The 25,480-nt window shown below is 46.9% G+C and overlaps 1 protein-coding gene across 3 annotated transcripts; it reads right to left on the bottom strand.

Moving 5' to 3' along the window:
• Nucleotides 1-654: 654 nt before the first annotated feature.
• On the bottom strand, nucleotides 655-23,208 carry VSTM1 (V-set and transmembrane domain containing 1). 3 transcript variants are annotated; one of them, XM_030821823.1, is made up of 9 exons: nucleotides 22,999-23,208; nucleotides 17,498-17,533; nucleotides 17,104-17,388; nucleotides 11,173-11,211; nucleotides 2,138-2,230; nucleotides 2,030-2,057; nucleotides 1,744-1,781; nucleotides 1,608-1,645; nucleotides 655-912 (listed from the first exon to the last, which is right to left on the bottom strand). In XM_030821823.1, exons 1-9 carry the CDS (start codon nucleotides 23,030-23,032, stop codon nucleotides 793-795), a joined length of 711 nt encoding a protein of 236 aa, XP_030677683.1. In that variant the 5' UTR covers nucleotides 23,033-23,208; the 3' UTR covers nucleotides 655-792. The 3 variants fall into 3 exon arrangements, with proteins under 3 accessions (XP_030677683.1, XP_030677684.1, XP_030677685.1); XM_030821824.1 differs by lacking the exon at nucleotides 2,138-2,230; XM_030821825.1 differs by lacking the exons at nucleotides 11,173-11,211; nucleotides 17,104-17,388; nucleotides 17,498-17,533.
• Nucleotides 23,209-25,480: the final 2,272 nt, after the last annotated feature.

Here is a 25,480-nt window from a genome sequence, read left to right as displayed (position 1 = left end):
GTTGTAAATAAAGTTTTATTCGAACACCGCCACTCCTACTTGTTTACATGTCAGCGATGGCTGCTTTCATGGTACAACAGCAGAGTGGGGTAGTCTCAGCAGAGATCCTACAGCCCACAAAGCTGGACGTGTTACTCTCTGGTCCTTTTGTTTTCTGCCCTCTGGTCCAGGAGTTTGCAGCTCTGGGCGTTTTTTGTTTTGTTTTTTTTTTTGAGATGGAGTCTCACTCCGTTGCCCAGGCTGGAGTGCAATGGCGCCATCTCGGCTCACTGCAATCTCTGCCTCCTGGGTTCAAGCGATTCTCCTGCCTCAGTCTCCCAAGTAGCTGGGATTACAGGCGCCCACCACCACGTCCAACTAATTTTGTATTTTTAGTAGAGATGGGATTTCACCATGTTGGTCAGGCTGGTCTTGAACTCTGACCTCAGATGATCCACCCGCCCCGGCCTCCCAAAGTGCTGGGATGACAGGTGTGAGCCCGGCCATTTTCTTTTTTGCTTGTGCTTTCTGGAGATGTTCAATAATTCTTACATTTTTTCCTGGATAGCTGATCAATCATTATTTCTTATTTCCTTGAATTGTTCTAGGAGGAAATGTGGGGTAGAAAGAGTATGATGGGGTTCTTGGGCATGAATAATCCATAAATAAGTCAGATTTCTTTTTAAGATGAGAAACTTAATTTTATTGATACGGATGAAGAGCAGGGGACACAGAGTCATCTGCATCTCCATGTTTCCGATAGCCTTGGCCAGCACGATCCCCCATCCTTTAGTGGCCGGGGCTGTCTTCTTGCTACACTTTCAGTGCTGCATATTCATGAGATCCTGGGGGTTCCCGGGTGGTGTCGGAAGCTGCCTCAGACAGGGCGCTGGTGCTTAGCTCAGCATAGGTCACTCTTTGGGGGTCTGCCGTCTTTGGAGAAAATAGATGAATATTAGAACTGAGTGTTCAATATGGCAGCCACTAGCCACACATGGCTATTGACATTTAAATTAATTACAATTAAATTTAATTTAAAATCCAGGTCCTCGGTCACACCAGATGCATTTCTTTTTCTTTTCTGTTTTTATAACCCTTTATGTCTGTGACATCAATGGATCTCCGTAAGCCTTTTCTCATTTTTTTAAATTTTTATTTATGTATTTATTTTGAGACAGAGTCTCACTCTGTTGCCCAGGCTGGAGTGCAGTGGCGTGATCTCGGCTCACTGCAACCTCCGCCTCCCGGGTTCACACCATTCTCCTGGCTCAGCCTCCTGAGTAGCTGGGATTACAGGCGCCCGCCACCACGCCCAGCTAATTTTTTGTATCTTTAGTAGAGACAGGGTTTCACTGTGTTAACCAGGATGGTCTCAATCTCCTGACCTCGTGATCCGCCCGCCTCGGCCTCCCAAAGTGTGGGGATTACAGGCGTGAGCCACCGCGCCCAGCCCGTGCATACGCCTTTTAAATGGAGATTTTGGTTCTCATTAGGGGAGTTTCGTGACTTGTCTAAGACCACACGGGTGATAAACTATACATTTCTGTACGGGCTTAACCAGGAGGCACACACGACCAGCCCATTGTGGTGAGGGAGCTCTTGTAGGACTCCTAAGCGGGAGGACTCACCGAGAGAGATACCCTTTCCATATTGGATAAATCTGCCTCTGAGTGAGAAAGAAAAAAAAAAATCAGTTCTCAGCTGCAGAAGTCAGAACTTAGTCTTTCTATCCGGTGATTCCCTTAAACTTCCCCGGTCCCTTACCGGCAGCCTCCTGCTCTGGAAGTTTGGAATGGCTGGTTCTGAGAGAGAGAGAGAGACACGTGAAAGGATGGGATGTGAAGATTTCGGGGAGAGGGTGAGGGCAATGGAGGGGAGAGGAGGGGAGAGGAGAGGAGAAGAGGGGAGAGGAGGGGAGAAGAGGGGAGAGGAGGGAGGTCACAGAATGGGCTGGGATGGGAGCTCAGGGTGCCAATCCCAGATGTGCCAGTGGGTTCCCTTGAGAATGACATGGGAACTAAGTGGAGCATGAGCTATGCCAAGCGTCTACCTCTTGGTGGATTCTTCAGATGACGAACCTACAAAAAATGCAGGAGGAATTTACCTACCGAGAAAATCCTTCACTCCCCCTCTCTCCCTTTGCGTTCTCTGAGCTCACCGTGCTGGCTGCATCTGTAGATGATGAAGACTGAGAGGAAGAGGAGAAGGATGGAGATGCAGCTGAAGATGGCGACAAAAATGGTTCTGGTGTCTGGAGAGGGAAGAGCAGGTCAGAGAATCAGCCTGGCTCCTGAAATCCACCGATGGGGGTGAGCTGAAAAGCTAAGAGGAGCCAGACAGACGGCCTGGCTTCCAAGCCTGGATCTCCCACCTCGGAGCTGGAATTTCCTATTGCTTTGGGGAATTTCCTTAATCTTCTCCAAGCTTCTGTTTCCCCATCTGTAAAGTGAGGATAGCAGCAGTAGCTACTTTATTGGATGGTGGGTCAGTACCTATAGAAAGGGCTGGAACAGTGCTTGGCGCATAGGAAATTCCAAAAATTCCCAGGGAATGTTTGGTGCATAGCAATGATATTGATCATTTATTGTGAGCCAGCTCTGTTCCAGTTGCTCCATATATATGTGTGTATATATATATACACATATATAAATAAATGTATGTATATATATAAATGTATATATATGTGCGTATATATATAAATGTGTGTATATATATATACACTTTTTTTTTTTTTTTGAGATGGAGCTGTGCTCTGTCACCCAGGCTGGAGTGTGATCCTGGCTCACTGCAACCTCCACCTCCTTGGTTCAAACAATTCTCCTGACTCAGCCTCCCGAGTAGTTGGGATTACAGGCGTGAGCCACCACGTCTGTCTGTGTAATCAGTGTCTGAAATCCACTGATAGGGGTGAGCAGAAAAGCTTAGAGAAGCCAGACAGATGGCCTGGCTTCCAAGTCTGGATCTCCCGCCTCGGAATGGAACTTCCTCAGAGCTGGACGTTTGGACCAATAGACTTTGAGTAAAGCAGATGACCTACTGTCATACGGGTGGGCCTCATCCTATCAGTTGAAGGCTTTAAGACTTTAAGAGAAAAGACTGAGGTCCCCCAAGGTGGAAGGGATTCTGCCTCCAGACTCAAGCTGCAATATCAAGTCTCCCCTGGATCTCCTGCCCGCCTGCCCTGCAGATTTCAGACTTGCCAGCCCCCCACAATCACGTGAACCAATCCCTTAAATCTCTCTCTCCATATATGTATCTACATGTGTATGTTCTTTTTTTTTTTTTGAGACAAAGTCTCACTCTTGTCATCCAGGCTGGAGTGCAATAGTGCAATCTTGGCTCACTGCAAGCTCCGCCTCCCGGGTTCAAGGAATTCTCCTGCCTCAGCTTCCTGAGTAACTGGGATTACAGGCACCCACCACCACGCCCGGCTAATTTTTGTATTTTTAGTAGAGACGGGGTTTCACCATGTTGGCCAGGCTGGTCTTGAACTACTGACCTCAGGCAATCCGCCTGCCTCGGCCTCCCAAAGTGCTGGGATTACAGGCGTGAGCCACCACACCCAGCTTATATCTATATGTTCTATTCTGTTTTTCTGGAAAACCCTGGCTAACACACACATGATCTCAGCTCTTGACTTCAAACGTGTTTTTTTTCTTTTTTTAAAGAGAGAGAGAGAGAGAGGTGAAAGGATGGGATGTGAAGATTCTGGGGAGAGGGTGAGGGCAATGGAGGGGAGAAGAGGGGAGAGGAGGGAGGTCACAGAATGGGCTGGGATGGGAGCTCAGGGTGCCAATCCCAGATGTGCCAATGGGTTCCCATTGTTGCCCAGGCTGGAGTGCAGTGGTGCGATCATACTCGAATTCCTGAGCTCGAGTGGTCCTCCTCACTCGGCCTCCAGGGTAGCTGGGAGTACAGACCACCACGCCCAGCCAACTTCAAACACACTTCAAAGAGCTCGTTGATGCCAGGTAATGAACAGCAGTGACAAGGGCATGGAAGGCGTTTAGAGTGGGGAGGGGTGGGGCTCTCTGAAGGAGACATGATTCCCCAAGACACCAGAACGACAAGGGATCAGCTGGGAGAATTCAGGGAGGATTCCTAATAAGAACAGAGTTAGACCAGGGTAGAAAAGAATGACCAGTGGCCGGGCGCGGTGGCTCATGCCTGTAGTCCTGGCACTTTGGGAGAGTGAAGTAGGTGGATCACTTGAGGTCTGGAGTTCGAGACCAGCCTGGCCAACATGGTGAAACCCTGTCTCTACGAAAAATATAAAAAATAAGCTGGGCATGGTGGCACACGCCTGTAGTCCCAGCTACTCAGGAGGCTGAGAGAAGAGAATTGCTTGAACCTGGGAGGCGGAGGTTGCAGTGAGCCGAGATTGCACCACTGCATCATACACTCGACTGACCGAGACCCCAACTCAAAAAAGCATCCCTCTCAGGAGATAAAATTTCTACCAATTAAAAAACAAAAACAAAAAATCAAACAAAAAACAAAACAAAACAAAAAAACTAGTTCTTGAGCAATATTGCCATGCAAGTCTACATCAGAGCGTTTTAAATTCTTACAACAACCCTGCAAGGTAGTACAATTATTTCCCTCCCACTGGTGAAGGGCATGCATTCCCGTGTGACTCCTGGGATTACAACAAGCGTTGCGTGCAAAGCTCACAGCGTTGAGGAAGAGCGAGCAACCTGGTACTAAAGCTAGGCGACAGAGTCCATGCAGTTCCCCCCGTTTTTTGTTCTTCTTGGCACTTTAGAGTCAAGAAACACAAGTCATGAGACTTTAAGGAGTAAGTAGCAGAAACATGATTCCGCTGTCTTTGTTAGTGTGCTTTGAGTCTGAGAATTTTTCCTAGGTGTGCAATGATCTGTGGTCGCATTACAGAGCCAAGTCTGAGATGCTTCACATGCCTGGTCCTCTGCACCAACAGAGGGTCTCCCGTCCAGACCCTTCACCTACTTGGTTCACTGACTATGTTTGCGTTGGCATTTCTACATGTCTATATATAGAGAATTACCTATCTAATTTATCTATCTCGCTAATCTATCTACCATCTATCTAGGTATCTATTATCTATCTACCTATCTATCTTTATCTGTTTCTCTACCTACTTACCTATCATCTATCCAATCTATCTGTCCTATCTAATTATCACTTATCTATCTACCTACTTGCCTATCACCTATCCAATCTATCCTATGTAATTAACTGTCTAATTTTTCTATCTTGTTAATCTATCGCTTATCTAGGCATCTATGTATCTATCTTTATCTGTCTATTCACCTACTTACCTGTCGTCTGTCTAATCTATCCATCCTATCATATCTAATTATCACTTATCTATCTACTGACTTACCTATCATCTAGCTACCAAATCTATCAGCTATCTAATGTATCTGTCAATCATAACTAGTTATCTATCATCTCTCTATCATCTATCATCTGTATGTATCTGTCTATTCACCTACTATAATCTATTTAATCTATCCTATCTAGTTATCTATCTATCTATCTATCTATCTATCTATCTATCTACCTATCTAATTTTTCTATTTTGCAACTCTATCACCTATCTAGGTATCTATGTATCTATCCATGTATCTGTATGTCTATCTATCTAGCTAGCTTTATCTAGCTACCTACTTACCTATCATCTATATAATCTATCATCTATCTAATGTATCTATCAATCATATCTAATTTTCTATCTAATCATCATCTATCTTATCTATTATATCTAGTTATCTATCATCTAGCTAGCTAGCTAATCTATCTGTATCTATCTACCTACTTACCTATCATCTATTTATCTAATCTATCATATCCAGTTATCTATCTAGTTACTTATCTATCTAACCTATTGTATCTAGTTATCTATCTACCTGCTTAACCTATCATCTGTCTATCTAATCTATCATATTTAGCTACTTATCTACCTATCATCTATGTATCTATCTAATCTATCATATCTAGTTATCTATTTATCTACCTACTTACCTATTATCTATCATATCTAATTATCTATCTATCCCCCTCCCTGAAATAAGGTTCTTTCTGAGCTGATCATCAGGGAGCAGCAAAAGGAGTGGAGAGTTTGAAACAAGACATACTTGAGTTCTAGTACTGGGTCTCCTACCTCCTGACTTTGTGAATGTTCCCTTCCCTTTCTGGAATACGTTATTTTTTGGTTAAATATAAGGAGGGGGCAGAGAGCTAATAATATCTAACTTGAAGAGTTAGGTAATGATGAAAAATCCTGGCTTTAAAGCACTCAGTCTAGAAACTGACTCATTGTGTAGGATAATGGGATTGTAGGTATAATGATGATTTTTTTCACCCAATATTCCACCCACACCCATCTCTCTCTGTAACAGATTCTGTCAATGTTCCTCAACCTATGTTCCCCAGATCCCTTTCCCACTTTTATGCATTCTAGATCGTGGCTTCTTTCCCTTTCCAAAGTGAACATTTGTATCTCTTCTTTGGGGGACTGCCTGGGAGAGCTCCAAATGCCTTGGAATTTACATGCCCAGGGCAAACTGCCACTGACTGCTGTGAAGACCCCAGCTCCATAGCCTCTGGTCTTTGACCTTCTGTGTCTCCACTGCTTTTCTGCAGGATTGAGCCAAAGATACCATCTGAGGGACACGGATATCCCACCCTTGTTTAATCTCTTTTCCTCCCAGCCCTTCTTCCCCACTCCCTAAAATGTAATTTTCAAGCCAGGCACGGTGGCTCACGCCTGTAATCCCAGTACTTTGGAAGGTCGAGGCGGGCAGATCACCTGAGGTCGGGAGTTCGAGACCAGCCTGACCAACACGGAGAAACCCCATCTCTACTAAAAATACAATATTAGCCGGGCGTGGTGGTGCATGCCTGTAATCCCAGCTATTTGGGAGGCTGAGGCAGGAGAATTGCTTGAACCCGGTAGGCGGAGGTTGCAGTGAGCTGAGATCACGCCATTGCACTCCAGCCTGGGCAACAAGAGCGAAACTGTCTCAAAACTAAATAACTAATAAATAAAATACAATGTCACTTTCACACTAATGCTGTCTAAGAGCCTGCTTCTGGTGGAGCTGAATCAGAGAACCCCTCAAAAGCAACATTTTTTTTTTTTTTTGAGACAGTCTCACTCTGTCTCCCAGGCTGGAGTGCAGTGGTACAATCTCAGGTTTGCAACCTCCACGTCCGGGGTTCAAGCAATTCTCCTCCCTCAGCCTCCCAAGGAGCTGGGATTACAAGCGCCCGCCACCTCACCCCGCTAATTTTTTATATTTCTAGTAGAGATGAGGTTTCACCATGTTGCCTAGGCTGGTCTCAAACTCCAGAGTTCAAGTGTTCTGCCCACCTTTGCCTCCCAAAGTGCTGGGATTACATGAGCCACCATGCCCGGCCATAAGCAACAATTCTATCAGTGCATCTCCAAGGACTTATGAAAACAGGGCAGGAACAGCTGCTCCTGGACTCTCAGTTTTCCCAGATGGAAGCAGAGAAACAGCAGCGTTGCCTTGTCCTTTCTGTTCTCCCCTTTTCCAGCCTACAGTATCTTTCACGCAGCAATTCACTAGAAATGAGAAGTACATTATTGCAAAATTCTTGTCTTCATATGACCCCATAATCAGCTGAACTGGGTTCACCCTGAGATGTCCACATATCCTGGCCAAATTTCGCATCAGTATTTGCAAATTGCCAGAATAAATTATAAGTTGCTATGCTACTAGAATCAGACTGAGCAACAACATACAGCCTGACACGGGCATAAATGGAGCCACAGACACCAGAAAGAAAGCCAAGTCTTGTGTGATAAAATTCATCTTCATTCTCTACCTAGCGATTGAACATAGGGTCCTTTTCTGGTGTGTTTGAGGCATATACATACAGGCTGGGGACATTATACCTGTGCTTAAAGATATTTTACTTTTATTTTATTTCTTTACTGAGACAGGGTCTCGCTCTGTCACCCAGGCTGGAGTGCTGTGGCACAATCACAGTTTACTGAAGCCTCAACCTCCTGGGCTCAAACGATCTTCCTGCCTGAGCCTCCCAAGCAGCTGGGACTGCAGGTGCACACCACCATGCCTGGCTAATTTTTGTATTTTTTGTAGAGATGGGATCTCACCAGGTTGCCCAGGCTGGTCTTGAACCCCTGGGCTCAAGTGATCCTCCTGCCTCATCTTCCCAAAGTCCTGGGATTACAGACGTGAGCCACTGCGCCCGGCAAAGATATTTTATTCTGTTTAGAATTGTGATGATACAAATTTGAACTCAAAAAATACATTTTAAGAAATTATATAATACCCACTGGGATGGCTATAATTTAAAAAAAGAAAAGTAAGTGTTGACAAGGATGTGGAGATATTGGAACCCACGTATATTACTGGAAGGAAGATAACATGATACAGCCACAATGGAAAATGATTTGGCAGTTCCTCAAAAAGTTGAACATAATAGTCACCATATGTCCTAGCAAATCCACTTCTAGGTACATACCCAAGATAATTTACAGTGGGGAGGCAAACAGATACTCCTACCACTGTGTTCCAGCACCATTATTCACTTTAGCCAAGAGGTGCAGACAACACAAATGTCCATCAAAGGAAGAATGGGGCCAGGCACAGTAGCTCAAGTCTGTAATCCCAGCACTTTGGGAAGCCGAGGCGGGTGGATCACCTGAGGTCAGGAGTTTGAGACCAGCCTGGCCAACATGGTGAAACTCCCTCTCTACTAAAAATACACAAATTAGCTGGGCATGGTGACGGGTGCCTGTAGTTCCAGCTACTCAGGAGGCTGAGGCAGAAGAATCACTTGAACCTGGGAGGCGGAGGTTGCAGTGAGTTGAGATTGTGCCACTGCACTCCAGCCTGGGCAACAGAGCAAGACTCCATCTCAAAAAAAAAAAAAAAAAAAAGAATGGATAAGCAAAATGTGGTCTATCCATACAATACGATGCTTTTCACCATGACAAGAAATGAAACACTGATGCATGCTACAGTACGGATAAACTTCGAAAACATTATGCTAAAGAGAAAGGAACTAGTCACAAAGGATCACATAGTGTATGAATCCACTTACACAAAATGTCCAGAATAGACGAAATCATAGACACAAAGAGGCATATGAATGGTTGGAAGGGCCTGGTGGGAAAGTGGGAAATGAGGAATGACTGCTTAATGGGTACAAGATTTTCTTTTAGGGTGATGAGAATGTTCTGGAATTATGTAGTGGTGATGGTTATACTACCTCATGAATATACAAAATGCCAGTGAATTGTATACTTTACAAGGGTGAATTTTTGGAGTGTGAATAATATATCAATAAAAAAAGAAAGAAAATAAATGATACAAGAGCTCAGAATAGAAAAGCTTCTCTTCCTCCTCCCCCTCACACCTCACTAGATCTCCCACCTTGTTTCTGACACTTCTGTGTTCCTCTCTCCTGTTAGATTTCATATCTTACTTAGAAAATGTTCCTGACATGAATTGTGTTCATAGTGTTAGGGTAGCAGTCATTTCCCAAGCCTACTATCATGGAATAAAAACGTTTCAAATAGCTATCTTGTAAGAACACTTTGGAGGATACCTTTTTAAAAACTGGTTATACCAGCACAGACTGCTAGCAACAACCTTCAGCAACTTTGGCTCTTTGGAGTAGGTTGCAGGAAGATTATGACTTGCTGAAAGGAAGGATGATTAAGCATCTAGATGCCAATTTATATTCTGCATTTGGCCCTTAAAGTCTGGATGAGCTCCTGTTTCAGCCAAATGCTGCCAAAAGCTCTAACTTTTTTTAATTTTTTTTTTTCTTTTTGGAGACAGAGTCTCACTCTGTTGCCCAGACTGGAGTGCAGTGGTGTAATCTCAGCTCACTGAAACCTCTGCCTCCCAGGTTCAAGCAATTCTCCTGCCTCAGTCACTTGAGTAGCTGGGAATACAGGCACCCACCACAATGCCCGGCAAATTTTTGTATTTTTAGTAGAGACTCGAACTCCTGACCTCAGGTGATCCGCCCACCTCAGCCTCCCAAAGTGCTGGGAATACAGGTGTGAGCCACCTCGCCTGGCCCAAAAGCTCTAATTTTTATGAGAACCTCTGAGGACAGAATCTTAGTCAATTGCTAATGAATAAGCAACATTAGGGGAAAAAATTCAATATTCACCTGTGTTTGAGAATTTTAGAGTTATAACAAACTCTTGATTATACATATTCCCAAAGTAGCTACTCTGCGTAGGTCCCCGGTCCTACTCCCCAAATGGGTCACCCAAAAATTCACCCCCATTATTCCCCAAATCCCACCCTAATTTTTCATCATGTCGTATGGCAAACAACGCCCTCTGTGCTGTTTTACACACCAGCTTCTTCAGAACCCAGAAGCACTTTAGAGGTTATCTCCCCTCATCCCCCACCCTCAAAACACAGCAGTTTCCCCAATAACATTGAGAAAATGGGCATTAAAGTTCTTCTTCTAGGCCGGGTGTGGTGGCTCACGCCTGTAATCCCAACACTTTGAGAGGCCGAGGCAGGGGAATTGCTTGAGGTCAGGAGTTTGATACCAGCCTGGCCAACATGGTGAAACCCCATCTCTACTAAAAACAAAAAAAAAAAACAAAACTGAGCTGGATATGGTGGTGGGTGCCTGTAATCCCAGCTATTCGGGAGGCCGAGGCAGGAGAATTGCTTGAACCCAGAACCCAGGAAGTGGAGGTTGCAGTGAGCTGAGATTGTGCCACTTCACGCCAGCCTGGGGGACAGAACGAGACTGTCTCAAAAAAATAAATAGGCCGGGTGCAGTGGCTCACACCTGTATTCCCAGCACTTTGGGAGGCTGAGGTGGGCAGATCACGAGGTCAGGAGTTCGAGATCAGCCTGGCCAACATGGTGAAACCCCATCTCTACTAAAAATACAAAAATTAGCTGGGTGTGGTGGCACACACCTGTAGTCCCAGCTACTTGGGAGGCTGAGTCAGGAGAATTGCTTGAACCTGGGAGGCGAAGGTTGCAGTGAGCTGAGATTGCACCACTGCACTCCAGCCTGGGTGACAAAGCGAGACTCTATCTCAAAAAACAAACAAACAAATAAATAAATAAATAAAAATAAATTTCTCCTTGTGCACTTTAAGCAAAGGTGATCCCCCATCTCATGAAGCAGATCTAATTGGGAAAAACATCTCCTTCCTAATTCTCTTACCTGTTTTCATTGAGGGAGCTTCAAGTTCATCGTGTTTATCTAGAAAATAGGAGGGAAGAAAAGGAATTACGCTAATCATACAGGAACCTTGGGGACAGGAGTCCTCACGTCCTACTTATAGACTTCCTGTCTTCTTTGGGAAGCAGAAAAGAGAATGGCTTCTCCATTCCCTAGATGCTCCCTGGGTCCTCAGAGCATGGACAGAGCCTCAGATTACTCTTCCTAATACTCCTGGAGTTTGATAGTATTTTTAATAACAAAAATATTTATGAATGACACTGCTAACGACCCCTCCAGTTTGATTCCTTGCCAGTCTTCTCTATCTTGACAAAGAACACCATTCACCCAAATTCTTTCCTTTTTTTTTTTGAGTCTTGCACTGTTACCCAGGCTGGAGTGCAGTGGCATGATCTCAGCTCACTGCAACCTCCGCCTCCTGGGTTCAAGAGATTCTCCTACCTCAGCCTTCAAAGTAGCTGGGATTACAGGTACCTGCCACCACACCCTGCTAATTTTTGTATTTTTAGTAGAGATGGAGTTTCACCATGTTGGCCATGCTGGTCTCAAACTCATGGCCTCAAGTGATCAACCTGCCTTGGCCACTCAGAATGCTTCCAGGCATGAGCCACTGCACCCGGCCTATATTTCTATCTCCCCAGTGGCACCACTTAGTCTAAGTTAAAATATCACCTACTCAGCCAGGCGCGGTGGCTCACGCCTGTAATCCCAGCGCTTTGGGAGGCCGAGGTGGGCGGATCATGAGGTCAGGAGATCGAGACCATCCTGGCTAACATGGTGAAACCCCGTCTCTACTAAACATACAAAGAATTAGCTGGGAGAGGTGGCGGGCACCTGTAGTCCCAGCTACTCAGGAGGCTGAGGCAGGAGAATGGCATGAACCCGGGAGGCAGAGCTTGCAGTAAGCCGAGATCGTACCACTGCACTCCAGCCTGAGTGACACAGGGCTGTGTTCTCATCTGGAGGCTTGACTGGGGAAGGGTCCATTTCTCCACTCCTGTGGTTGCTAGCAATATCTGGTTCTTTACAGCTGTAGGATTCATGCTAGACTGATTCTGCAGCACTTGCAAGAAGAGAGATTGAGAGAGAGAGAGAAGAAAGAGAGAGCAAATGCCCTAGCAAACAGAGTTTTATGTAATGTAACATAAATGTGACCCAAAGCAGAGGACTCAGCTAAGCTGTGCCTAGACTCCTGACCCACATCAACTGTGAGATAATAAATAGGTGTTTCAGTCTGCTAAATTAGTGGTAATTTGTTTTGCAGCCATAGATCACTAATACAATGCCTCTCACAGTTATTTTCCATCTATAATGTGTTTTTTAATTACTCCGATAGCTTGCTCTTATTTATTTCTTTCTTTCAAAGAAGAATGTGAGCTCCTGTTGGCCAGAGACCTGGTCCGTCTCAGTTCCTACAATATGCTCAGGATCTACCAAAGTATCTGAATTTGTAGGGTGAACGGGCAGCTATTTTTGTGCCAGGTATTTTGCATTAATTTTTTTGTAATGGAAGCATTTATATGCCCATTTTGTAATAAGTAAAAAGTAGTATAATAAAGTGATTTGCAAAGCAGCAAACAGATTGTATATGGAAGGCTGACCTGGAAAATCAACCACTGGAAATTGATACTATAGCCTGTCTTGTGATGTAATGGTACAGCTGCGATAGAGGTGAAGAAATCAGGAAACAGTAGATGATATGCCAGAGAACATAACTGGAAAATGGCAAATAATCTCCAGGCTTTTAGGGCTAAAGTGTGGGTGCAAAAATTCTTAAGACTACAAGAAAGAGTTATTGGGAATACAATTTGAAACCAACATCAAAGTGATGAGCACCTTGTCGGAGTATCATTGATCAAGAGCCTCAGAAAGAGGGCAAATCAGAGGTGAAACATTAAGTACTCAGTTACTCATCATGCCCCAAGCCCAGGCTAAGTCATTGCTGTGGACCCATGGCTACTTCTACACTACACTGATGACTGTAAGGTCTCTCCAGAGATTTCCCATGATATGGCAGGATTGACCTGCTGGAAGCAACTGTGGTCAATTGAGAGGTATTGTTTAGTGACTAATGAATGGATGGATGGATGGATGGATGGATGGATATATGGATAGGTGGGTGGGGGTGAGTGAATGGGTGAAAGGGTGGATGGGTGGATGAATGGGTGGAAGGATGGACAAATGAGTGGCTGGGTAAATAAATGGGTAGGTGGGTAGATAGATGGATGAGGGGGTGGGTGGACGGATGAATGGAAGGGTTGGTGGTTGGATGGATTATTGGATAGATGGATGGATGGATGGATGGATGGATGGGTGGGTGGGAGGATGAATGGATGGACGAAGTGGTGAATGAGTGGATGGATGGAAGGGTGGGTGGAAAGTTGGATGGGTGGGAGTGTGAATGGAAGAAGGGGTGGGTGGATGGAAGGATGGAAGGATGGATGGGTGGATGGAAGGATGGATGGATGGATGGATGGATGAGTTGATAGATAGATGGATAAGTGAGTGGATGGATGGGTGAATGAGTGGGTGGGAGGGTGGATGGGTTGGTAGGTGGGTAGATGGGTGGGTGGGTTGATAGATGGGTAGGTAGGTTGATAGACGGATGGGTGGGTAGATTGATAGATGGATGGGTGGGTAGATAAATGGGTAGATGAAAGTGATGCAAAATTATTCTTTATCCCTCTTTCTTGGGATCTCAAGTCATTTATGTTACAATCCTCCCATGTGCATCTTCTCACCGTGGTCCTCATCATTTTTTTTTCCGTTGCCTGCACCATGCCTGCCATACTTTTCCACACAATGGGATCTCTTAGCCCCATAATCCATTATTTGCCATTCCTACATCCCTCATAGAGCACTGGACAGTCTTTCTGGCTTTCCTTCTCTGGCATAAAGAAATATAAATTTTCATTTATGTCTGAACAGCAACTGTGAAGCTCATTGTTTTTGTGACACCGGGGAGGTCACCTAATCTCTACAAGCAAAAAGAAGTTAGTAACACAACCACCCTCATAGGAAGTGAAGACTGAACGAGTTAGTGGAGGCAAGTTACCTGTCGTGGAGACAGGAACATAGAAAATGCTAGATACATGTCAAATGCCAGTGTTATCACTCTATCCTCACCTGTCACCCAGATCTCCAGCTCGTTGCTGGGGAAGGAGGCCGAGTGTGATGGGTTTCTCAGGTAACACACACAGCTGTAGTTTCCACTGTCATTACTTGTCACGTTCCAGAGCATGAAATCAGTCTGGTTTTTTCTCACTTGCCTGACTTGTAATGGTTCTGGGATCCCCATTTTCAGCAGAGCAATGACAATACATTCAGTTGCATTGTATGGAGTGAGACATCGCAGTGTCCTGAGACCTGGAGTCATCCCAGGGTCTACATTGACTGAGAGCAAAGGTTCTGGGAGTGATCCTGAAGAGGACAAGGCAATGGAGGTAAAGAGAAGGGCCAGGGCTTTTCCATTTTCTACTGCACTTGGGGACTATCTCATCCATCTCTCCGTATTAACCATGTCTTTCATTTTCTGCATTTGATGCTTTAACATTTTGGGGCCTTGCTGCCCTTGGTGGGACCTCCCCTCCCAGGGTTAGTTAATTTCTAGAGCCAGTAAACCACTTGTCCTCAAGTATGTCCCTCAAATGCAAGCCAATAGATCCAGAGCCCCCACACTCCCAAACACCTTCATTATGGGGCTCTCACACTCAAGGTCAATGTTGTCCTAATCACCCCAGGTCCAAGAACTAGACAACCAGGGACAGCCTCTATACCCCAAAGCCAATTCTTTTTTTCTTTTTCTTTTCTTTTTTCTTTTTCTTTCTTTTTTTTTTTTTTTTTTTGAGACAGGTTCTCATTCTATCACCCAGGCTCGAGTGCAGTGGCACGATCTTGGCTCACCACAGCCTCTGCCTCCCGGATTCAAGCAATTCTCGTGCCTCAGCCTCCCAAGTAGCTGAAAGCACAAGTGCACACCACCACACCCAGGTAATTATTGTATTTTTGTAGAGATGGGGTTTCGCCATGTTACCCAGGCTGATGTCAAACTCCTGACCTCAGGTGATCTGCCCTCCTCGGCCTCCCAAAGTGCTGGGATTACAGGCATGAACCACCACACCTGGCCAACTCTAATCTTGTTCTCCCCACAAAATACAATCAAAGCTATGGTCCACAGTTCTTCCTCCTCCCTCTGCCCCTGATTGACCCTAGTGCTTCCCCCCATACCCCCCCATAGTATAGCCTTCCTCCTCCTCTTGGGGACTGTAACAGACCATCTTTTCCATGGCAATCATCACTTGGTCTGTCAGTCTTACCATACCTCAATTTTCTATTAACTGACCATATTTGACACCACCCTCCCACATCCACATCCCTGGGACCCTCTCAGAATCCCTGATGAGAATCTTGCCCCACATTCAGTTCCCATTTTCACATTGAAGGTGTTGCATCTATCCTTCTTTTTTTTTTTTTTTTTTTTTTTTGAGACGGAGTCTTGCTCTTTCATCCAGGCTGCAGTGCAGTGGCACAATCTCAGCTCATTACAACCTCTGCCTTCTGGGCTCAAGAGCTTCTCCTCCTGCCTCAGCCTCCCTAGTAGCTGGGATTACAGGCGCCTGCCACCACGCCCAGCTAATTTTTATATTTTTAGTAGAGGTAAGGTTTCACCATGTTGGCCAGGCTGGTCTCGAACTCCTGACCTCATGTGATCTGCCCACCTCTGCCTCCCAAAGTGCTGGGATTACAGGCATGAGCCACCGAGCCGTGCCCGGCCTGCATCTATCTTTTTGTCTCCTAGGTTCCTTCTTCCCCAGCCACATCCCACGACAGGAAAAGAAATACGTGCATCAGGCAGGCTTTGGTAACTCACGCCTGTAATCCCAGCACTTTGGGAGGCCAAGGCAGGAGGATCACCTGAGCTCAGGAGTTCAAGACCAGCCTGGGCAACATAGATCCTGTCTCAACAAGTAATTTAAAAATTAGCCAGGCATGGTGGTGCTTGTCTGTACTCCCAGCTACTTGGGAGGCTGATATGGGAAAATTGCTTGACCCTGGGAGGTTGAAGCTGCAGTGAATTGTGTTCATGCCACTGCACTCCTGACTGGGTGACAGAGCAAGATTCTGTCAAAAAAAAAAAAAAAAAAGCAGCCAAGTGCAGTGGCTCACTCCTGTAATCTCAGCACTTTGGGAGGCTGAGGTGGGCAGATCACTTGAGGTCAGCAGTTTGAGATCAGCCTGGCCAACATGGTAAAACCTGTCTCTACTAAAACACAAAAATTAGCCAGGTGTGGTGGCGCACCCCTGTAGTTCCAGCTAGTCGGGAGGCTGAGGCAGGTGAATTGCATGAATCCAGGAGGCAGGGGTTGCAATGAGCCGAGATCATGCCACTGCACTCCAGCCTGGGCGACAGAGCAAGACTCCCTCTCAAAAAAAAAAAAAAAAAAAAAAAAAAAAAAAAAAAGGCCGGGTACAGTGGTTCACGTTTGTAATCCCAGCCCTTTGGGAGGCCGAGGCAGATGGATCACTTGAGGTCAGGAGTTTGAGATCAACCTCACCAATATGGTACAACCTCATCTTTATTAAAAAATACAAAAATTAGGCCGGGCGCGGTGGCTCATGCCTATAATCCCAGCACTTCGGGAGGCCGAGGCAGGTGGATCACGAGGTCAGGAGATGGAGACCATCCTGGCTAACACGGTGAAACCCCATCTCTACTAAAAATACAAACAATTAGCCGGGTGTGGTGGCGGGCGCCTGTAGTCCCAGCTACTTGGGAGGCTGAGGCAGGAGAATTGCTTGAACCTAGGAGGCAGAGGTTGCAGTGAGCCGAGATCATGCCACTGCACTCCAGCCTGGGCGACACAGCAAGACTCCGTGTGCATCAAAGAGTACATCTGAGGCTGCCCTTCTCACCTGTGACCACCAGCTGCAAGTGTTCACTGCTTTCTGACCACTCATGGGAGGCTGTTGTCTTGTAGGCACAAAAGTACCTCCCAGCATCCTTAGGCTTCAGGTCTGTGAAGGGGAATTCGGCTTCATTTTGTGCCGAGCTCTGTTCCTGCTTGTACCCAGAGTCGTTCACCTTGCGCAGCACAAATGTCACATTCTGGGAATGAGCCTGACACTTCAGGGTCACATTGCTCTCGGCTTCAACCACCGAGCTGGGCCAGGCATGGAGGGAGGGCTTGGGCGGTTTCTCTGGAAACAATTCAGAGTTAATTTGAGTCTAGAATTCAGACGATTAAAGGAAAAGGTCATGAAGCGTGGGATGCAGGAATAAATAAAGTTTAAGTAGGAGAAAACTCACCATTCTTTTTCTCATCTTCGTAGCCCAGACACAGCCCTGGAAGAGAAATCTCAATGAGAGAAGAATTATGTGCTTGTCCTTGAGTACAAATCCAGCAGAGAACATATGACTAGCTCGTTATAGGTCTGAGATATAGATATATGTATTATGTATATATGTATTATATATAATAAATATATTAAATGTATGTACACATATTATACATAATACATATATAAATATAATACATATATTAAACATATGTATTACATATATGTATATATTTTTGGCAAATATCTCCCCAGACTTACCTCTTACTTTTGTTCCATTGTTTGTCATTCAGAAGCTAGGTGTATGGAGAAAATTCCAGCAACTTCTTTCTTTTTTTTTTTTTGAGATGTAGTCTTGCTCTGTTGCCCAGGCTGGAGTGCAATGACATGATCTCAGTTCACTGCAACCTCCGCCTCCCAGGTTCAAGCGATTTTCCTGCCTCAGCCTCCTGAGTAGCTGGGACTACAGGCACCCGCCACCACGCCTGGCTAATTTTTATATTTTTAGTAGAGAGAGGGTCTCACCATGTTGGCCAGGCTGGTCTTGAACTCCTGACCTCAGTTGATCCACACGCCTCAGCCTCCCAAAGTGCTGGGATTATAGACGTGAGCCACCGTGCCCGGCCCAGCAACCTTTTCTGATGTATTGAATTGCTTTCACGAGTAATCCTTCTTTCACCATCTAGAAATTGTTCAACATTCACCTATGCTTTTTTCTTGTATTTTCTGTGATTGCAGTGTTTTGTTTTGTTTTGAGACAGAGTCTCACTGTGTCACCCAGGCTGGAGTGCAGTGGTGCAATCTCAGCTCACTGCAACCTCCTCCACCCTCTGGGTTCAAGTGATACCCGTACCTCAGGCTCCAGAGTAGCTGGGACTACAGGTGTGTGCCATCATGCCCAGCTAATTTTTGTTGTTGTTGTTGTTGTAGAGATGGGGTTTCGCCATGTTGCCCAGGCTGGTCTCAAACTCCTGAGCTCAAGTGATCCGCCTGCCTCGGCCTCCCAAACTGCTGGGATTACAGGCATGAGCCACTGCGCCCAGCCTGATTTTACCCTTGCCACTTAAATAAATGCAAAGGTTATTTTATCGTGGAGTGAGAGAGGTGGGTTTTATTTTTTATTTTTATTTATTTATTTATTTATTTTTTGAGACAGAGTCTCGCTCTGTCACCCAGGCTGGAGTGCAGTGGCGCGATCTCGGCTCGCTGCAAGCTCTGCCTCCTGGGTTCACGCCATTCTCCTGCCTCAGCCTCCTGAGTAGCTGGGACTACAGGCGCCCGCCACCACGCCCGGCTAATTTTTTGTATTTTTAGTAGAGATGGGGTTTCCCCGTGTTAGCTAGGATGGTCTCGATCTCCTGACCTCTTGATCCACCCGCCTCGGCCTCCCAAAGTGCTGAGATTACAGGCGGGAGCCACCGCGCCCGGCCGAGAGGGTTTTCTTGCTCAGTTCCAGTAGAGAGAATCTGCTCCCCCTTCCCCGTGTCTTCTGGTCCCAAATACTCTCCTCAGTTTAGCTTTGGTTTCCACTTACATTATCCCCTCCCTCTTCTGTGTTCTGTTCTCTACATTCCCCGCCGGGAACGGAGCGTCGTAAACTTGGGTGGAAAACGGGATGTCAGTCATGGGGCTTGTTTCAGGTGAAGTTACGTAGAATTTAGGTAGAAATTCTCTAGAGCCACGAGAGTGTCTCAGGACATTGGTTTCTTGTTGACACAGGTGCCGATGCAGAACGTGACCCCCCACCAAGCTTCACCGCAGAGGAATGAGGTGGAGGCCTCACGATGGACCGAGGCTGTGTTGGCAGCGAGATTCGCTGGGATTGGCAGGTAGGAAACAGCCTCTGCGTGGGCAGGGCATCCCAGGACTCAGGCTCTCTTTTGAGACCCTCCCCAAATCCCGCTTTTAGACTTATATCATCTCATCTCTGCTATCCACCCATCGTCTGTTCAAACAGTGATTCCTATATTCTTTTTCTTTTTGAGTCAGGGTCTCACTCTGTGGCCCAGGCTGGAGTGCCGGGCTGCGGTCACAGCTCACTGCAGCCTCAACCTCCTCGGCTCAAGTGATCTGCCCGTCTCAGCCTCCCAAATAACTGGGACTACAGGCACGCACCACCACGCCCGGCTGATTTTTAATTTTTTTTGTAGAGGTGAGGACTCACTATGTTGCCCAGGCTGGTCTCGAACACCTGAGTTCAAGCGATTCTTCCACCTTGGCCTCCCAGCGTGCTGGGATTACAGGTGTGAGCTACCTGCACCCAGCCCAATCCCCATATTCTTTTTCTTTCTTTTCTTTTTTTGATACGGAGTCTCCCTCTGTTACCCAGGCTGGAGTGCAGTGGTGCTATCTCAGCTCACTGCAACCTCTGCCTCCCAGGTTCAAGCGATTTTCCTGCCTCAGCCTCCCGAGTAGCTGGGATTACAGGTGCTCGCCATCATGCCCAGCTAATTTTTGTATTTTTAGTAGAGACGGGGTTTCACCATGTTGGCCAGGCTGGTCTCAAACTCCTGACCTCAAGAGATTTGCCCACCTGGGCCTCTCAAAGTCCTGAGATTACAGGCATGAGCCACCACACCCGGCTGATTTGTGTTTCTTGAAAAGAGAAGTTCAAGTTGTAACTCCCAGGACCTGCGAATGTGACCTCATTTGAAAATAGCATTATCTGATCTTTGCAGATGTAATTAATTAAACTAAGATGAGGTCATACTGGAGTAGGCTGGGTATCTAATCCAATATAATTTACAAGAAGAGAAAAAGAACTGGGCGCAGTGGCTCACGTCTGTAATCCTAGCACTTTGGGAGGCCGAGGCGGGTGGGTCACGAGGTCAGGAGATCGAGACCATCCTGGCTAACACGGTGAAACCCCGTCTCTACTAAAAATACAAAAAATTAGCCGGGCGTGGTGGCGGGCGCCTGTAGTCCCAGCTACTCGGGAGGCTGAAGCAGGAGAATGGCGTGAACCCGGGAGGCAGAGCTTGCAGTGAGCCGAGATCGCGCCACTGCACTCCAGCCTGGGGAACAGAGCTAGACTCCGTCTCAAAAAAAAAAAAAAAAAAAAAAAAAGAAAAGAAAAGAAAAAAGAAAAAGAGAGAGACACGCAGAAGGAAGATGGCCATGCAAAGACAGAGGCAGAGAGGCCAGGCTGCAATCATAGTGCTTTGGGAGGCCAAGATATGAGAATTGCTTGAGCCCAGGAGTTGGAGACTAGCCTGGGCAATATAGAAAGATCCCATCTGTACAAAAAAAATTATTTTAATTAGCCCAGTGTGGTGGTGTGCACCTGTAGTTCTAGCTGCTCAGAAGGCTAACGGGGAGAATTGCTTGAGCCCAGGAGCCGAAGACTAGCCTGGGCAATATAGCAAGACCCCATCTCTAAAACAGAAATTAATTAGTCCAACATGGTGGTGTGCGCCTTTAGTTCTAGCTGCTCAGAAGGCTGCGGGGAGGCTTGCTTGAGCTCAGGAGGTTGAGGCTGCAGTGAGCTATGGTGGTGCCACTGCATTCTGGCCTGGGCAACTGAGTGAGACCCTGTCTAAAGAAAAAAAGAAAACAGAGCCAACAATTGGAGTGATGCATCTACAAGTTAAAGAATGCCGGGAGCACTGGCTCACACCTGTAATCTCAACACTTTGGGAGGCTGAGGCGGGCAGATCACCTGAGGTCAGGAGTTCGAGACCAGCCTGGCCAACGTGGTGAAACCCCGTCTCTACTAAAAATACAAAAATTAGCCAGGCATGGTGGCCCATGGTTGTAATTCCAGCTACTTGAGAGGCTAAGGCAGGAGAATTGCTTGAACCCAGGAGATGGAGGTTGCAATGAGCTGAGATCATGCCACTGCACTCTAGCCTGGGTGACAGAGCAAGACTCCGCCTCAAAAAAAAAAAAAAAAAAAGCCAAGAATTGTCAGCCGTCACTAGAAGAGGGGCATAAAACAGATTCTCCTTCATAGCCCTCAGAAGGAATCAACATTGCCAACACCTTGGTTTCAGACTTCTCATCTCCCCAACTTAAAGCAATTTTAATTGCTTTAAGCCATCAGGCTTGCAGTACTTTGGTATGGCAGCCATTGGGGGATGAGGTCAGTCTCCTAGTTGCCCAGCTTACTGCGCTCAGCAGCTGGAGGCTTGCGTATGAGCCCGATGGTCACCTCTAAGGCACAAATAGCCGGGTGCAGTGGCTCACGCCTGTAATCCCAGCACTTTAGGAGGTTGAACTGGGTAGATCACCTGAGTTCAGGAGTTTGAGAACAGCCTGGCCAACATGGTGAAACCCCATCTCTACTAAAAATACAAAAAATTAGCCAGGCGTGGTGGAGGGCGCCTGTAATCCCAGCTTCTCAGGAGGCTGAGGCAGGAGAATCGCTTGAACCCAGGAGGTGGAGGTTGCAGTGAGCCGAGATCACACCACTGCACTCCAGCCTGGGAGACAAAGCAAGACTCTGTCAAAAAAAAAAAAAAAAAAAAAAAAAAAAAAAAAGCTCATCTAAGGTGCAAATGTGGTAGGAGACGAGCATTACCCCAAAAGGAAGGGCTGCACCCAGAAAAGGAGGAAGGAACTGAGGCAGATGAAGCTTGTCGATGTCCACCACACCCCCTGTGCACCAGGGAGGAACTGAGGCCTTAGGCAGGTGGAGCTCTGCTGGGTCAAGCCTAGAGCTTCTATGTAGTGAAGCTGAGATTATAACCCAGGTCTTCCTTTTCACAGTGTGAGCTCTGTCTGAATACATCAGGTTCAATTGGAGGATCGTTAAAATCAGCCTAAGAATCGGGCTGGTCAGAAAATTGTCTACTTGGGGCCAGGTGTGGTGGCTCACGCCTGTAATCCCAGCACTTTGGGAGGCTGAGGCAGGTGGATCACCTGAGGTCAGGGGCTTGAGACCAGCCTGACCAACATGGTGGAACCCCGTCTCTACTTCAAATACAAAAGTTAGCCGGGTGTGGTGGCGTGCACCTGTAGTCCCACCTACTCGGGAGGCTGAGGCAGGAGAATCACTTGAACCTGGGAGGCGGAGGTTGCAGTGAGCCCAGATCACGCCATTGCACTCCAGCCTGGGCTACAGAGTGAGACTGTGTCTCATAAATAAATAAATAAGAGAGAGACAGAGAAGAAAATTGTCCTTTTGCCCACAGCCTTGCACCCTGTAGATCCTTAAGCCCAGCCCTCCTTATTCCGACGGAGGATGATGGCAATACTGCGGTATTTAGTGCATACAGACTCGGAGACCCCACCGCAGCTCTGCATTTCCCAGCGGAGTCTGTCCCCGTGTCTCTGCAGCGCGGCCTCCTCGTGGCTTGCATGTGGGCGGCAGAACTCACGCTGGCGACGCCCACAGCCCAGACCCACCTACCGCAGGTGTGCAACGCATGGAAGTCATTACTTCCACACACCGCATTTCCACCTGGACTTCCACTCCCACATGAGTTTTCCTCACCAGCCCAAGCCCATTTGTCCCAGCCCTGGAGGACTCACCGAGGCAAAGCAGGGAGAGGAATTCTGTGGTCATAGCGTCCCTTCTCCCAGAACCAAGGCCCCGCCTTCGGTTTTACCCTTCAAAGGCGGAGCGGGACTGGGGCGGCCGCAGCTCTCTGGCTGTCCGGTTCGTCCCCAGGATGTGCAGATGGAGGAGGTTTTGCTCAGACACTGTGGTTCTCTGCCCCACTCTTGCAGTTCCCTTCTCACAACCGACTCAGGAAACAAGAAGCCGTCGATGACAACTTCTTCCCCCTGAATCCGGTGTGTGTGGCCCCACCCGCCCAAGCTCTGTCCTACCTTATCTGAAGTTCTGCCAAGAGTTTTCTGTAAATGTAATTTTTAATTTTAAAATATTAATACTGGCCGGGCGCGGTGGCTCGTGCCTGTAATCCCAGCACTTTGAGAGGCCGAGGCGGGCGGATCACCTGAGGTCGGGAGTTCAAGACCAGCCTGACCAAAATGGAGAAACCCCGTCTCTACTAAAAATACAAAATTAGCCAGGTGTGGTGGCGCATGCTTGTAATCCCAGCTACTCCGGAGGCTGAGACAGGAGAATGGCTTGAACCCGGGAGGCAGAGGTTGCTGTGAGCCAAGATTGCACCATTGCACTCCAGCCTAGGCAACAAGAGCGAAACTCCATCTCAAAAAAAAAAAATTAATACCTATAGCTTCCTGTGTACCCACTAGCCAGCTCCCCACAATGTTAATCTCCTTTTTTTTTTTTTTTTTGAGACAGAGTCTTGCTCTGTCACCCAGGCTGGAGTGCAGTGGTGCAATCTTGGCTCACTGCAACCTCTGTCTCCTGGGTTTAAGGATTCTCCTGCCTCAGACTCCCAAGTAGCTGGGATTACAAGCATGCACCACCACACCCAGCTAATTTTTTGTAGGGACTGGGTTTCACCATGTGGGCCAGGCTGGTCTTGAACTCCTGGCCTCAAGTGATCTGCTCGCCTCAGCCTCCCAAAGTGCTGGTATTACAGGCGTGAGCCACTGTGCCCAGCCAATGGTAATCTCTTATAACTACAGTACTTTTTTTTTTTTTTTTTTTGAGACAGAATCTTTGTCAGCCAGGCTGCAGTGCAGTGGCGCAATCTTGGCTCACTGCAACCTCTGCCTTTTGGGTTCAAGCGATTCTCCTGCCTGAGCCTCCCAAGTTGCTGGGATAACAGGCTCCCACCACCATTCTTGACTAATTTTTTTTTGTTCTTTTTAGTAGAAATAAGGTTTTGCCATGTGGCCCAGGCTGGTCTCAAACTCCTGACCTCAGGCAATCCGCCTGCCTCAGCCTGCCAAACTGCCGGGAATACAGGCGTGGGCCACCGCACCCGGCGTATGGTACATTTTCAAAACCAGAAACTGCACTGGCACCACACGTTTAACTGGGTTGCAGAGGTCACTCAGATCTCACCAGTTTCTGCATAATTCGTTTCTCTTTTTCTCTTCCTCCTCCTATTTCCTTTTCTCCTTTTCCTTCTTTTCTCCTGCTCTTCCTCCTCTTCCACCTTCTTTTCCTCCTCCTTTTTCTTTGTCTATGGGTATAGTTCTGTAACATTTTATCGCCTGTATGTATGGCTTTATAGAACCACCACCACAGTCAAGACACAGAACTGTCCCACCACCACGTAGGAACTCCCTCATGCTTCCCCTTTATAATCGCTCTCCCACCCTAGCACCTGCTAATCTGTTCTATGTCTCTATCACTTTGTCACTTTGAGACTCTTGTATAAATGGAATCGTCCATCGCCTCACCTTCTGAGGGTGACCTTTTTCACTCAGCACAATGCCTGTGAGATTCATTCAAATTGTTGTGTGTTATGATGATGGATACATTAGCCGGGCGTGGTGGCACACGCCCGTAGTCCCAGCTACTCAGGAGGCTGAGGCAGGAGAATCGCTTGAACCTGGGAGGCGGAGCTTGCAGTGAGCCGAGATCACGCCACTGCACTCCAGCCTGGGTCACAGAGCGAGACTCCATCAAAAAAAAAAAAAGAATTATCTAATGGATATAATGTATGTCACTGGGTTAATGGACACCTGAAAGCCCTAACTTCATCATTTTGGAATCTATCCATGCAACAAAGTTACGCTTGTACCCCATAAATGTATACAAATAAAAAATAATCAGCTGGGCATGGTGACTCACGGCTGTAATCCCAGCACTTTGGGAGGCTGAGGCAGGATTACAGGTGTGAGCCACCGCACCCGGCCTATACTTTCTATCTTAATAACTACAAAAATAATAACTTGCTGGATGGGTCCCTGTGCCCACCCTGTCCTGTCCTAGGTGAGGAGGATGGGAAGAAAGCCATCGTCCTGTCCTGGTGCAGCTCTCAAAGAGCTGGAAATGCTGGCTGCACGGGAAACTCTAAGGATCGGCAGCTCTGGCGCGTCCTACCCTTGGCAGCTGTGTGGTCTGTGGATAGAGAAGGACCGACCTGTGGTTAGTGGAGGAAGAGGAGGAATATTGTGTTGATAAGCA

The sequence above is a fragment of the Nomascus leucogenys genome, chromosome 10 (assembly GCF_006542625.1).
Source record: "Nomascus leucogenys isolate Asia chromosome 10, Asia_NLE_v1, whole genome shotgun sequence".
Taxonomy (NCBI): domain Eukaryota; kingdom Metazoa; phylum Chordata; class Mammalia; order Primates; family Hylobatidae; genus Nomascus; species Nomascus leucogenys.
Note: the sequence above shows the minus strand (reverse complement) of the source record. Positions and strands in the feature narration are given on the sequence as shown.